This window comes from Sinocyclocheilus anshuiensis, unplaced genomic scaffold (genome assembly GCF_001515605.1).
Source record: "Sinocyclocheilus anshuiensis isolate Anshui unplaced genomic scaffold, SAMN03320099.WGS_v1.1 scaffold1826, whole genome shotgun sequence".
Taxonomy (NCBI): Eukaryota; Metazoa; Chordata; class Actinopteri; order Cypriniformes; family Cyprinidae; genus Sinocyclocheilus; species Sinocyclocheilus anshuiensis.
Window position 1 is genome coordinate 300,433 of NW_015542582.1, and position 13,922 is coordinate 314,354.

Below are 13,922 nucleotides of genomic sequence, written 5' to 3' on the forward strand. Positions count from 1 at the left end.
ACACAGAACACACACATATATTATGTAAACAAAAACTTATTTTAGACGCGATTAATCACGATTAATCGTTTGACAGCACTAATATATATATACATAATATTTGCATATCTAGTAGTCAACATTTGAAGTGGATCAAAACCTTTCATCAAAGTTGTCCTAAAACCAAAACAATACTCGTTCTTGTCTTAGGAAAACTTTAATGAAACTTTTTGATCCACTTCAAATGTTGACTACTATAGTCGACTAGTCATGTTGACTACTGTATTATATGAGTAGTAATAATTATTAATACTACTGTATATATATGCTCAATTAAGAGTACTGTAATGGATTGTGAGCTGGTGTAATTGTCAGATAGCGATTGGTTGGTTTGTTGAATAACTGATGGATTAATTGATTGGTTAAGCCACATTTGTCCCGTTGAAGGCATGGACAATCAGACGGTGCTCAGTGTCCAGTCACTGTTGGACGCTCAGGGTGGTGTTTTGGATCCAGGAACACAGAATGTCTCAGGAACAACCATCCAGCCAATGGGTGAGACTTATTCACGCATTTATATGATTAAATATTCCAGTTTAACATAACACATAATGGCCTGGTTGCACAGACAGGGCTTAGACTAAGCCAAGGACTAGGCAATACATTTAAGTAATTTTTATTAACGTGCCTTAGAAAAATCATTACTGGTGTGCATTTTGAGACAAAAGAGAGGCACTGATATATTTTAGGTTCAGTCAGTGCAAGTTTCTTTCAGTTAAAACAGCTCAGACTTACACTTTAGTCTGGGACTAGGCTTAAGCCTTGTCTGTGAAACCGGGGGGATATGTCTGTTAAAAGTAAAGTGCATTTATTAATATTAGTATTATTTATATGCTATTATAATATTGGTTCATATTTTGAATTAACTTTTATTTTACATTTTCACTTTTCATTTTAATTTCGGTTTAAGTTTGAATGATTTTGTCATGCGCTTTTGTCATGTTTATTCGTTTTTGGTTTTTAATATTTATATTTAATTTACTTTTATTTCAGTTTTAGCCATTTTAGTATTTCAGCTTTAATTTATTTTAAGTTAGTTGTGAAGGCAACAATTCTAATTCTAAGCTTTCCATCCAATATTTATATTTTATTTTATTTCAGCTTTATTTCAATGACCTAAAATGATTATTAATAGTTTTATTTTTTGTTAACAAGTATTTTTATATTTTCAGTTTTCATTTTGGTTTAAGTCTTAGTAATTTTGTTATGTGCTTTTGCCATTTTATTAGTGTGCGTTTTTCTTGCTGTAATTTATTTTTGTTTTAGTTTAAGTAATTTTAGCACTTCAGCTTATTTCAGTTATTTCAAATGTTCATATTTTAAAAGCTTTTCATGTAATATTTATATAAAGATAACAACACTGAATTGTATATATATAGTAATTAAAAATAATTTTTTTTATATTTTCAGCTTTGATTTTATTTTTTATTTGGTATGGGATTTTGACATTTTTAATAGTTTTTATAACTATTAAATTGTTTTTCTATTTTTGTTTTAGTAAGTTTACCACAAGTATTATAAGTTTAAGTTTTTCATCTAATATCTATTTTATTTCAGCTTTATTTCATTTACCTAAAATTATTTTTTTATTTTACCTTTATTTCATTTACCTATAATTTCATTTTCAATTACCTAAAATGATTAATAAAAGTTGTACTTAACAATAACAACACTGATTTGTATTTACCTAGTAATGATGCATTTGTAAATGCTTCTTCATTCAATTATTTGTTTTAACACTTTCACGTCACATTATATCCGCAGACGATGACGATGTCTTTCTGTGTGGGAAATGTAAGAAGCAGTTCAACTCTTTGCCGGCGTTCATGAGTCACAAGCGTGAACAGTGTCAGTCCAACACGCCGTCACTGGCCACCGTCTCTCTGGCCTCCAACAACCCCTACACCTCCGTCCCGTGCATCAGCGCCGCTAACAGACAGGTACAGCTCACCTGCTGGAAAACACCACGAGACGCCATATTACTGATATATGTGACCCTGGAGCACAAAAGCAGTCTTAAGTCGCTGGGGTATATTTGTAGCAATAGCCAAAAATACATTGTTTGGGTCAAAATTATTGATTTTTCTTTTATGCCAAAAATCATTAGGATATTAAGTAAAGATCATGTTCCATGAAGATATTTTGCAAATTTCCTACCGTAAATATATCAAAACTTAATTTTTGATTAGTAATATGCATTGCTAAAGAACTTCATTTGAACAACTTTAAAGATGATTTTCTCAATATTTAGATTTTTTTTGCACCCTCAGATTCCAGATTTTCACATAGTTGTATCTCGGCCAAATATTGTCCTATCCTAACAAACCATACATCAATGAAAGCTTATTGATTCAGATTTCAGATGATGTATACATCTCAATCTCAAAAAATTTACCCTTATGACTGGTTTTGTGGTCCAGGGTCACATATTTATATTGTTTTTATGTTTATATAATCCTCAAGGTATCAACGTACATCACCGTGCCGCAGTCGCCGCTCACACACACGCTGGTCCAGGGGAACGTGTTGGTCAGCGATGAGGTTCTGATGTCGGCCATATCAGCGTTCAGTTCTCTGGATCAGCCGATGGCAGCCATGCAGGTAAACACTGAATAATACTTAAACTAATAGTTCAGCCAAAACTGAAAATTTGCTGAAAATGTGCTCACACTCAGGCCATCTAAGATTAGGATGAGTTTGTTTCTTCATCAGATTTGGAGAAATGTAGCATTGCATCACTTGCTCAGCAATGGATGTGAATGGGTGCCGTCAGAATGAGAGTCCAAACAGCTGATAAAAACATCACAATAATCCACAAGTAATCCACACCACTCCAGTCCATCAGTTAACGTCTTGTGAAGAGGAAAGATGTGTGTTTGTAAGAAGCAAATCCATCATTAAAGCATGTTAGCTTCAAACCATTGCTTCTGGCTAAAATACGAGTTCATTCACCTCCAGTGAAAAAGTCCATCTCCTGTTGTCTCTCACATCAAAATCCAGCCACATATTTGTTTAGAGCTGTTTTTGCTTGTAGTGTTTGATCTGTGCAGATTTCTCTCCTGATTCAGACCAGACCACTTTTTCACTGGAGGAAGCGTTATTAAAGACTTGTATTTTAGCTGAGAGTAACAGTTTAAAGTTAAAATGCTTTAATGATGGATTTGTTTCTTACAAACACGCAGCTTTTGTCTTCTCGAGATGTTAACTGATGTACTGGAGTGGTGTGAGTTACTTGTGATGTTTTTATCAGCTGTTTGGACACTTCATTCTGACGGCACCCATTCACATCCATTGGAGAGAAAGTGATGGAATGCTACATTTCTCCAAATCTGATGAAGAATCAAACTCATCTACATCTTGGATGGCTGGAGGGTGAGGACATTTCCAGCAAATTTTCAGTTTTGGCTGAACTGTTCTTTTAAGGATTAGAAATAAATTGGTCATTTCTGACACTGCTTGTGTTTTTCAGAGTAATCTCAGCATGCATGCGGCAACCTCATACCTCCAGCACCATCAGCAACCTCTACAGCCCCTCCCTCCGACACAGGCCACGCCCCTGTCCTCACAGGTGCCCTCCAGCAACAGTAATTCAGTGGTGCAGGTGTACAGCACACTGCCCCCTATGGCCGGAGCCGGTATTGCAGAAGTGCCTACACTGGGGCTTCAGTCGTTTCAGTCCATTCAGGTACAGCACTGTTCATTAATTTACACGATCACGTGTAATGCTCATATTTTACCAGTATTAAACTCTCAAATACACTTAATATTTAACTACATGGTACATATTTGACAGAGATGGTAAATACTAACATCTAAACACAATGTATTGGACTTTCATGTTACAATAGAAAATTATACTATTATAGTAAGTAATGAATTTGCTTTTTTTTCATATTTTCAGTATTTTAAGGTTTAATATTGTTTCAGTAGGCAAAGTTATTTTAGTATTATTTATGTACTATAATTGTATTTATTAATATTTTTAATTAGTTTGTTTTTCAGTTCCCTGTTTTTCAGTGTAGTAATTTTGTTGTGTGTGTTTCTTAGTACGCAATGTTATTTTAGTATTATTTATATACTATTGGAATATTTATTTATAATTTGAATTAGCTTTTATATTTATATTTTCAGTTGTCATTTTAATTTTGCTTTAAGTTTTAGTCATTTTATGTGCTTTTGTTATTTTTATTAGTTTTAGTTTTTAATATATATATTTTTATTTAGCTTGAATTTATTTTATTTCAATTTTACTAATTTTAGTACTTCAACTTACACTTTTTTTATTACGGTTTGTTGCCAAGAAAACATTTCTAGTTTTCATTCAAGTGTTTTTAATTTTACGTTTTTCATGTAATACTTATATTTGATTTTATTTGAGCTCTGTTTTAATTAATAAAAAACTATTGTAATCGTTTCAGATTTAGTTAACAATAACCTCACTGTTAGTAGTTGTTGCTTTTATTTGTATTAAGCTTTAATTTATTTTTATTACAGTTTTAGTTTTGGTAATTTAATGCTTGAACATTTATTGCAACATTTGTAATTTTCGTTTAGATTTTTAAGGTTTTTCGATCTAATATTTATATTTTATTTTATTCCAGCTTTATTTCAGTTACCAAAAACTATTTTTTAGTTTTGTTTTTTTTTTAGTTATAACACGGGTGGTAATAACACTGGCTGGAAATAAATGCATGTAAGTTTCCCACTAAAGGACTTTTTAAAAAGTGCCATTTATTATAAATAATATTTAATTATTATTAATTCAAGGCCTTTTCTGATTAAATAAATATGCATGTGTATTCTATAATTACTGATGCAGGTTTGGTTGTTTAATGAACATTTAATCACCTGATGTGTCCATGTTTGGCAGGTTCCCAGCCAGTGTGTGGAGGGCCAGGTGTTCAGCGCCGCTCATTTTTTTTTTTTAAGAAATTAGTATTTTTACTCAGCAAGGATGCATTAAATTGGTCAAATGTAGCAGCACAATTGTTTTCAAATGTTTCTTGAGCAGCAAATCAGCATATTATAATGATTTCTGAAGATCATGTGACACTGAAGACTGGAGTAATGATGCTGGAAATTCAGCTTTGATCACAGGAATAAATTATATTTTAACATATTACAATAGAAAACGTGTAAAAACGAAGTTTTTACATTAAATTATTTTAAATTATAAAAATATTTCACAGTTTTTACTGTATTTTTTGTCAAATAAATGCAGCCTTGCTGAGCAGAAGAGACTTCTTTCAGAAACATTAAAAAAATCTTGACTCTTTTAAACAGTATTGCATATATAGTGACTTAAAATGACAAGAATAGCCAGTGAAGGAAATGTAATCTTTATCCAGTTATGTTTTGCTTAGAAGTTAAAAAACTCTTATTTTATTCCAGCAGGGCAAACTAAAGGAAAAGCCCAGAAGCTCAAGTGCAATTACTGTGAAAAAGTGTTTACCAAGAACTTTGACCTCCAGCAGCATATTAGAAGGTAAAAGAGATGATTTATATATGAGATTTTTTTGTTCGGGAGTTCTTAAAATTTAAACAAATTGTTTTGATGCAAAAAAAAAATATGTGAAACCCCATGCACAAACATGTACAAGAACATAAACATGGCATCTAAAACTTTGTCCAACATTTAAATATACAGTCACACGGGTGAAAAGCCCTTTCAGTGTATCGTGTGCGGCCGTGCCTTCGCTCAGAAGTCCAACGTGAAGAAACACATGCAGACGCACAAGGTCTGGCCCGCTGGAGTTCACAGCACCGCCTCCAGGATGCCCATCACTGTACGCGTGCTTCCTCTTAATAGTGACGAAAACTCACAACAGACGGAGGAAGACGGACAAGAGCAAGGTGAGACAGCATGAGTTAAAGGAACAGTTCACCCAAAAATAAAATTTGCTGAACATTTACTGACCCTCAGGCCATCCAAGGTGTGTTTGTTTCTTCATCAGATGTGGAGAAATGTAGCATTCCATCACTTGTTCACCAATGGATCCTCTGCAGTGAATGGGTGCCGTCAGAATGAGAGTCCAAACAGCTGATAAAAACATCACATGCACAGATCAAACACGGTTTACAGTCCAAAACAGCTCTAAACAAATATGTGGGTGGATTTTGATGTGAGAGACAACAGGAGATGGGCTTTTTCACCAGAGGAAGAGTTATGGATTATTGATTATTAATATTGATTATTATGGATTATATTTTAGCCAGAAGCAACGATTTAAAGTTAAAACGCTTTAATGATGGATTTATTTCTTACAAACACGCAGCTTTTCTCTTCACAAGATGTTAACTGATGGACTGGAGTGGTGTGGATTACTTGTGGATTATTGTGATGTTTTTATCAGCTGTTTGGACTCTCATTCTGACGGCACCCATTCACTGCAGAGGATCCATTGCTGAGACAGTGACGGAAAGATGAATTTCTCCAAATCTCTTCCCGTGATGAAACAAACTCATCTATATTTTTTATAGCCTGAAAGTACGATTATTTTCAGCAAATTTTAATTTTTGTGTGAAATATTCCTTTAATCCTGGTGATTTTTCAGTAGATTATATCTAATATACCAACCTAAAGATCATTTGTCTGACCTCATCTCCAGCCATTGAGGAGCAGGACGCTGAGGTCCAGGAGATACAGGGTTCAGCGGAGGGGAAACAGAGCAGCGGGACGAACCAGAACAAGCAGATCATCCTCATCGACAGCTCGTATCAGTGCCAGTTCTGCTCGGTCAAATTCAGCACCTACTTCCAGCTGAAGTCTCACATGACACAGCACAAGAACGAACAGGTACCGCACACAGACACAAACATTTGCAGAGTCAAAATTATTTAACTATATAATTAAATAAATAATTATATAAAGCAAAATAGCATAAGATATTAAAATAGTTTTAAGAGAATATGTCTAGAATTCATTTTTTTCTAACCTCATTATAGCAAAGATGTTTTTATTGTTTTCTGCATAAATCTAATGAGATTTATGCTTAAAAGAGAAAAACAAACAACTATGGATATATTATCTGAAAACAAGTTATTTTTTGGCAGTTTTGCTTCTCAGGTAAATTTATCTTGTCCTATTAAATAATATACACTATTGTTTAAAAGTTTGGGTTTAGTAAGATTTGTTGTTTTTTTGAAAGAAATTAATATTTTTATTCAGAAAGGACGCATTAAAGTGATCAAAAGTGACAGTAAAGTGACATTTATAATGTTACAAAAGATTTCTATTTCAAATAAATGCTGTTCTTTTGAACTTTCTATTCATCAAAAACTCATGAAAAATAACATTAAAAAAATGTCAGCATGTTAACTTTTGATTTTAATAATGTATTATTAAATGTTGAAATTAACATCAACTAAGATTATTACATAAGATTATTACATTTAGAAGTATTTGTCATTGTTAGTTCATGTTAACACATAGAACCTTATTGTTTACTGTTTATATTGTTACCAATATTTTTACTGAAAAACGAGACAAGAATGCTTGCTAAAAATATAAAATAGCATCTTTTGTTTTAGATTTACACAACCTCAAACATTAGATAAAAATGAAGTGTAGTTGGCCATTTAACATCCTCTCTCAGTGCGCAATGGTCATTCGTGACTAACCCTGGGAAGTTGCTGTCAGGTGTACCGCTGTGTGGTGAAGAGCTGCTCTCAGACGTTTCAGAAGCTGGATCAATTTCTGGAGCACATCCACACACACCAGGAGCAGCTGACGTACCGCTGTCACCAGTGCAGTAAAGTCTTCCCGTCGCTCTTCGAGCTCGGCCTTCACCAGTACTCACACAGCTTCTGTCCACAGCAGAACCAGTGCAAAGAGACCAGCTACTACAGGTCACACACAAACATACACATACACATACACACACACACACACACACACACACACACACACACACACACACACACACCCACACAAACAACCACTGACCAGCTACTACAGGTCACACACACAACCACTGACAAACTACTACAGGTCACACACACAATCACTGGCATATTACAGGTCAGACACACACAAAACCACTGATAAACTACTACAGGTCACTCACACACACGACCACTGACAAACTACTACAGGTCTCACACACAACCACTGACCAAGTACTACAGGTCACACACACACACAGACACAACCACTGACAAACTACTACAGGTCACACACACACACACAACCAGTGACACACTACTACAGGTCACAGTGATGAGACTAAGAGGTTGAACTCTGCTCAGATCTGAATGTGTCGTTGTTGTTGTTTTTGTGTTCAGATGTATGAAGTGTCAGAGTAAATATTCCACACAGGAAGCTCTGGAACAACATCTGCTGAACGCCACACACAACTACCCCTGTCCTCACTGCCAGAAGGTCAGGTTTATTTCAGTATTATTTATATTATATTATAGTATTTATTAATATTTTGAATGATCTTTTATTTTTATATTTTAATTTAATTGTCAAGGCAATATTTTTTTTTTTCATTTCAGTCTTTTTAGTTTAATGTTTGCATCTAATATTCACATTATATTTATTTTATTTCAGCTTTATTTCAGTTAATGAAAATGATTTAATAGTTTTAGTTTTAGTATTCATTTAGTAAATATTAGTATTTTGAATTAGCTTTTGTTTTAGTTTTTCGTTTTAATTGAACTTTTAGTAATTTTATGTGCTTTTGTCATTTGTATTAGTATTGTAATTTAGTTCTAGTTTATGAATTTAAGTTCCTCAGCTTAAATTTATTTATTAAGTTTTTCATCAAATAATTATTTTATTATATATATTTTTATAATATTATTATTAATAGTTTTAGTTAATAATGGCATAGCACACTGCAGACAGCAACACAGGAGTCAGTTCCTGAATGTTTCTGTTTGAAGAACCATTTTGAAGAATCAAGAATCAAATGAAACAGTCGTCAGCAGTGAATGTGTTTGTATCTGTCAGGTGTTTCCATGTGAGCGGTATTTCCGCAGGCATCTCTCCACTCACGGTGTCGGCGGCAAATTCAAATGTCAGATCTGTAAAAAATTCTTCAAAACCGAGCACTACCTCAAACTACACACAAAGATCCACTCAGGTACTGCGCTTGATGTCCTCTACTCCTAAACACAGTTTTAGTGTTATTAATCGCATCCAAAATAAAAGTTTCTGTTTATATAATATATATGTGTGTATATTTAGTATGTATATAAAAAGACACACACATACAGTATATATTTTGAAAATATTTACGTGTATATATTTATATTCATATAATTTATATTATAAATAAATAAATATATTTCATATATAAACATAACATATTTTTCTTAAATATATACATGCATGTGTGTGTGTATTATATATACATAATAAATATACACAGTACACACACATATATTATGTACACAAAAACTTTTATTTTGGATGCGATTAATCACGATTAATCGTTGCCCACCACTAGTTTTTTTGTTTTTGTTTTTTCAAAAAAAACAATAAGTGAATGAATTAATATGCTTTGAGTGATAAATGGAATTTCTTTCGTGTCTGATATATTACTGTGACGTAAAGTGAGATTTTGTTGTTTTGCAGGAGAGAAGCCGTATAAATGCTCCGTCTGTGAGGCCACGTTCAACAGGAAGGACAAAGTAAAGAGACACATGCTGATCCACGAACCCTTCAAGAAGTACAAGTGTCCCTTCAGGTGAGTGAGGCGTGAGATGGGCAGAGAAGCATCAGTGTGATGTGAATGTGTTTGATGATTTCTGTGGTTTTCTGTGGCAGGACTCATGTGGGCTGCACCAAAGAGTTCAACAGACCCGACAAACTCAAAGCCCATATTCTCTCGCATTCAGGTGAGGATGATGATGAAGTCTGGTGAAGACCTCAACTTTAGTACTTCAGTTTTCCATCTGATGTGGATATTTAATTTCAGCTTCATTTCAATTAACAAGACTGATTTTAATAGTTTGTTTTAGTATTAATAATTTTAATATTATTCATTTACTATTAGTATACTATATTATAGTTTTAGTTTAATCATTTTAGTTTACGTTTTAGTAATTTTGTTATGTGCTTTTGCCATTTTTGTTAGTGTTTGTTTTTCATTTCTAATTAGCTTTATTTAGTTTCATAAAATTTTGGTTCTAGTTTTAGTAATGTTAGTTCGTCAGCTTAAAATTATTTTCTAATTATCATTACAAATTCTCAAGTGTCAAGTTTTTTGTTAATTTTTTCATGCAATATTTTTATTCTATTTTAACTTTATTTTATATTTATTTTAACATTAATAGATTTAGCTTTAGCTAACAGTATATTGTAGTATAGTGTACTAATTTATATACTAATATTCATGTTTTATTTAATTTCAGCTTTATTTCAATTAACTACAATAGTTTTTAATAGTTTTAGTCAATGTTATTTTAGAATTATTGAGACACTAATGTTTTAAGACTGAATTAGTTTTTATTTTTTCCATTTTGGTTTTAAATTTAATCATTTTGTTGTGTTTTTTAACATTTCTATTAGTCTTTTTTAATAATTCTATATTTTATTAAGTTTTATTTCAGCTTTCGTTAATTAAATAAAAATTTAAAATTTAGAAAAGTTCACAAGCATATCGGCCTATAATATATATAAATATATATCTGCATATTGTGTATGAGTTTTAATAAAAATTATACATACACACACACACACACACACACATATTATATGTGTGTGTGTGTGTGTGTGTATATATTCAAAATTATTATTCTATTCTTTTATAAGAGATAAATAAATAAGATTCTAAATAAGAGCATTTACTTTAAAAAATACTTACATTTATAATCAGGAAACAACAAACCTTAATAGCTTAGTAATAGTTTTGCTTGTCAGATGAATTAATCTTGTTTTTATGGACATTTTAATACTGTTACTACAAAACAAGACCAAAATACTCTTAGAAATTTTTTTTTTTTCCTGTGGTGTAATGTGGAACTATATAATAACGTGTAAAGCAGATGTAAGTAGAGTCTCTTTGTCTCTCCTGCAGGTATAAAGCCGTATAAGTGTCAGTTCTGTCAGAAGTCGTTCAGTCGTCGCGCTCACATGCTGGAGCATCAGCGCTCGCACACCGACAACTACCGCTTCCGCTGCGCCGCCTGCAACAAGGGCTTCACCCGCCAGAAATACTACAGCGATCACAAGTGTCCGCTGGCGGGGGCCGCGCAGGGTGCAGACGGGACGCCGGGACGGGACAACAGCGGCCAGGGTGAAAACACACACAGGTTCAAGGGATAGATCGCCCAAAAATGAAAATCAGCTGTCAGTTTACTGACCCTCAGGCCATCCAAGATGACATTTTTTTCTTCAGCAGAACAGTAAAGAAGATTTTTATCTGAAACCATGGTCCTTGGTGAATTAAATGCAAGTCAGTGGCTGCCAGCTCTTTGAGAGTCAAAAAAGCACATACAGGCAACACGAAATTAACCCCCGTGGCTCCTGACGATACGTTGAGGTCTTACGAAGCAAAATGATCAGTCTGTTCAAAAAATTTAACATAATTTACAACGTTATTACTTGTAATCCAGAGCCTCAGACTCTGATTATTTTCTGTGAACTGATTCTTTCAGACAGTTTGTTTCAAAGAACTGGTTCAGTTCACTAGTTTGTTTACTTAATCACGCAATGATGTCAAATATACACAATTATATTATTAAAGCACCAAATAATGATATGAAACATAAATGTTTTACATGTCTAAAGCATATAAAGTGAATAAACTAGTCTTCATCAGCTCACCTTTTTATATAAACCATGAGAAACCATAAAAACGTTCATTTAGTGTTCGGTTCACACATATCAGTGGCTCAGTCTTGGGTTCGAGTCGAACTGTTTCCTCAGTTCAGTGACTGTTGGAGGAACTGGAGCACTGAATCAGTTCATTCATCATAGGATCAGATGTGCTGGTATTTCGGCTCATTTGGAGTCAGGGTGACTGTCAGATGTCCGAAAGTGAGTTTAGATTGAATGAGTTGTAGATCTGTGCTGCTGGAGCTGTGAACTGTTTTAGACGCTTCAGTCCGATGTGGTGAACTGATTCAACTAGTTCACCAAAAAGAACCAGTTCAAAAGAATGATTCACTCCAGACCGTTTGCCTGAGGCTCTGGATTACAGGTAATAATGTTGTAAATAATGTTGGGTTTCTTGCACAGACCAAACGTTTCGCTTCATAAGAACTCAATATCAGTGTTGGGGAAAGTTACTTTTAAAAGTAATGCATTAGAATATTGCGTTACTCCCTAAAAAAGTAACTAATTGCGTTACCAAATTTCTATTTTTGGCAAATGTAAAGGCCCTTTCGCACTAAGCCTCAGCCATTCTGGATTGCATGAAGCATAGAATGCAGAAGAAGAAAGTTCAACACTCTTCAGCAATAAAGAAAAACAAATGTCATGTTTATTTTAGGTCATTTTTGCTTATTAATATGGTTGAATTGGATCATCGAAGATCGGCAGCAAAGATTTTGGTTAATAAAATGGGATTAAATGCATAAAAGATATTTGTGTTAATACATTTAATTATTGCAGGTTTGCATTGCACTGTTTTCATTCATTTTGAGGAATACTGAATCTGTTTGTGTGCAGTGAGATGAGGAAATGCATGTTCACATTTAGTCTAGAACTACAGTAGCTCTGCACCTACTCACGATTTCTCTCAACATGGCAACACAAGTCAGTCAATAAATGGGAAAACAAAGTTACTGGCGTTACTTATTTGAAAAAGTAACTCCGATATTTTATTGTAAATTTAAAAGTAATGCGTTACTTTACTAGTTACTTCAAAAAAGTAATCTGATTACGTAACGCGTGTTACTTGTAATGCGTTACCCCCAACACTGCTCAATATATCGCCAGGTGTTCATTTTGTGTTGGCTGTATATGCTTTTTTGACTCTCAAAATAACGGTAGCCATTGACTTGCATTTTATGAATCATCAAGGACCACAGTTTCAACTAACAATCATCTTTACTGTTCTGCTAAAGAACACAAGTCACCTACATCTTGGATGGTCTTGAGGATGGGTAAATAAATTAACAGCAGTTTTTTTATTTTTGAGTGAACTATCTCAAACTAGTGGAACTGACTAGTCATTACAATCTCAACAAAACAAAACAACATGCTTTGTTATTTCCACAGACACAGGGGACGGATCTCCAGCCGCGGAGCCTGATGAACGTGGAGAAACCGAAGAGGAGGGCGAGGATAATGACGGCCAGACGCAGCAGGATGAAGAACGTGAGCAAATGAGAGAAGAGGAAGAGAGGAGCGAGACGAGACTGGATCACATGCAGGAAGACGACGGCGCCGACAGACTGCTCTCTGAACCCATGTGCTTCCAGACGAGCGACTGATCGACACGCTGCTTGTGCATTTTCCAAACTTGCATCACGTTGTTTACAAATCGCATCGGCTTTCATAGTCGTCTTTAAAAGCATAAATTATGTTTTCTATCATTTAAGGGTTCAGATCCCTGTTGCTGATCTTTAATATTTGATTTGTTTTATATTAAAACAGTATTGCAAGCTGATTTCTTATTTCTCACATTTGTTGAAATGAACTTAGACTGTAACCTAATCGATACAGTTTTAAATAAATATTGAGCTTAATTTATGCACATTTGCAGTACGGTTATTATGTATTGTTTTATTGCTTGTCCATAAATCATGCAATGAGATGTGGGACAAAAATTTTACAACGCAAAGTTGTTATTGTTAATCATTTTCTGTAAATGTAAAATAAAACAATATAAATATTAGATAAAAAAAAATACCTTAATTGTATTCTATATCAGTTAGTTGCCAAAGCAACATTTATAACTGTATATTTTTTGTGTTTATGTACTAAA

At 33.6% G+C, this 13,922-nt stretch overlaps 1 protein-coding gene across 1 annotated transcript in view; it reads left to right on the forward strand.

Annotated features, from left to right (window-relative positions):
• LOC107694408 (zinc finger protein 341-like) overlaps positions 1–13,672 on the forward strand; it is a 14,584-nt gene extending 912 nt beyond the window's left edge. Inside the window, exons 2-16 of the mRNA XM_016494096.1 lie at positions 427–534; positions 1,804–1,979; positions 2,503–2,640; positions 3,509–3,724; positions 4,910–4,948; positions 5,403–5,524; positions 5,687–5,892; positions 6,648–6,835; positions 7,679–7,887; positions 8,323–8,419; positions 8,996–9,128; positions 9,623–9,734; positions 9,815–9,885; positions 11,067–11,285; positions 13,214–13,672. Coding sequence (XP_016349582.1) covers positions 427–534; positions 1,804–1,979; positions 2,503–2,640; positions 3,509–3,724; positions 4,910–4,948; positions 5,403–5,524; positions 5,687–5,892; positions 6,648–6,835; positions 7,679–7,887; positions 8,323–8,419; positions 8,996–9,128; positions 9,623–9,734; positions 9,815–9,885; positions 11,067–11,285; positions 13,214–13,428 — 2,249 coding nt within the window. The 3' untranslated portion in view covers positions 13,429–13,672. The remainder of the gene's footprint in view (positions 1–426; positions 535–1,803; positions 1,980–2,502; positions 2,641–3,508; positions 3,725–4,909; positions 4,949–5,402; positions 5,525–5,686; positions 5,893–6,647; positions 6,836–7,678; positions 7,888–8,322; positions 8,420–8,995; positions 9,129–9,622; positions 9,735–9,814; positions 9,886–11,066; positions 11,286–13,213) is intronic.
• The last annotated feature ends 250 nt before the right edge of the window (positions 13,673–13,922 follow it).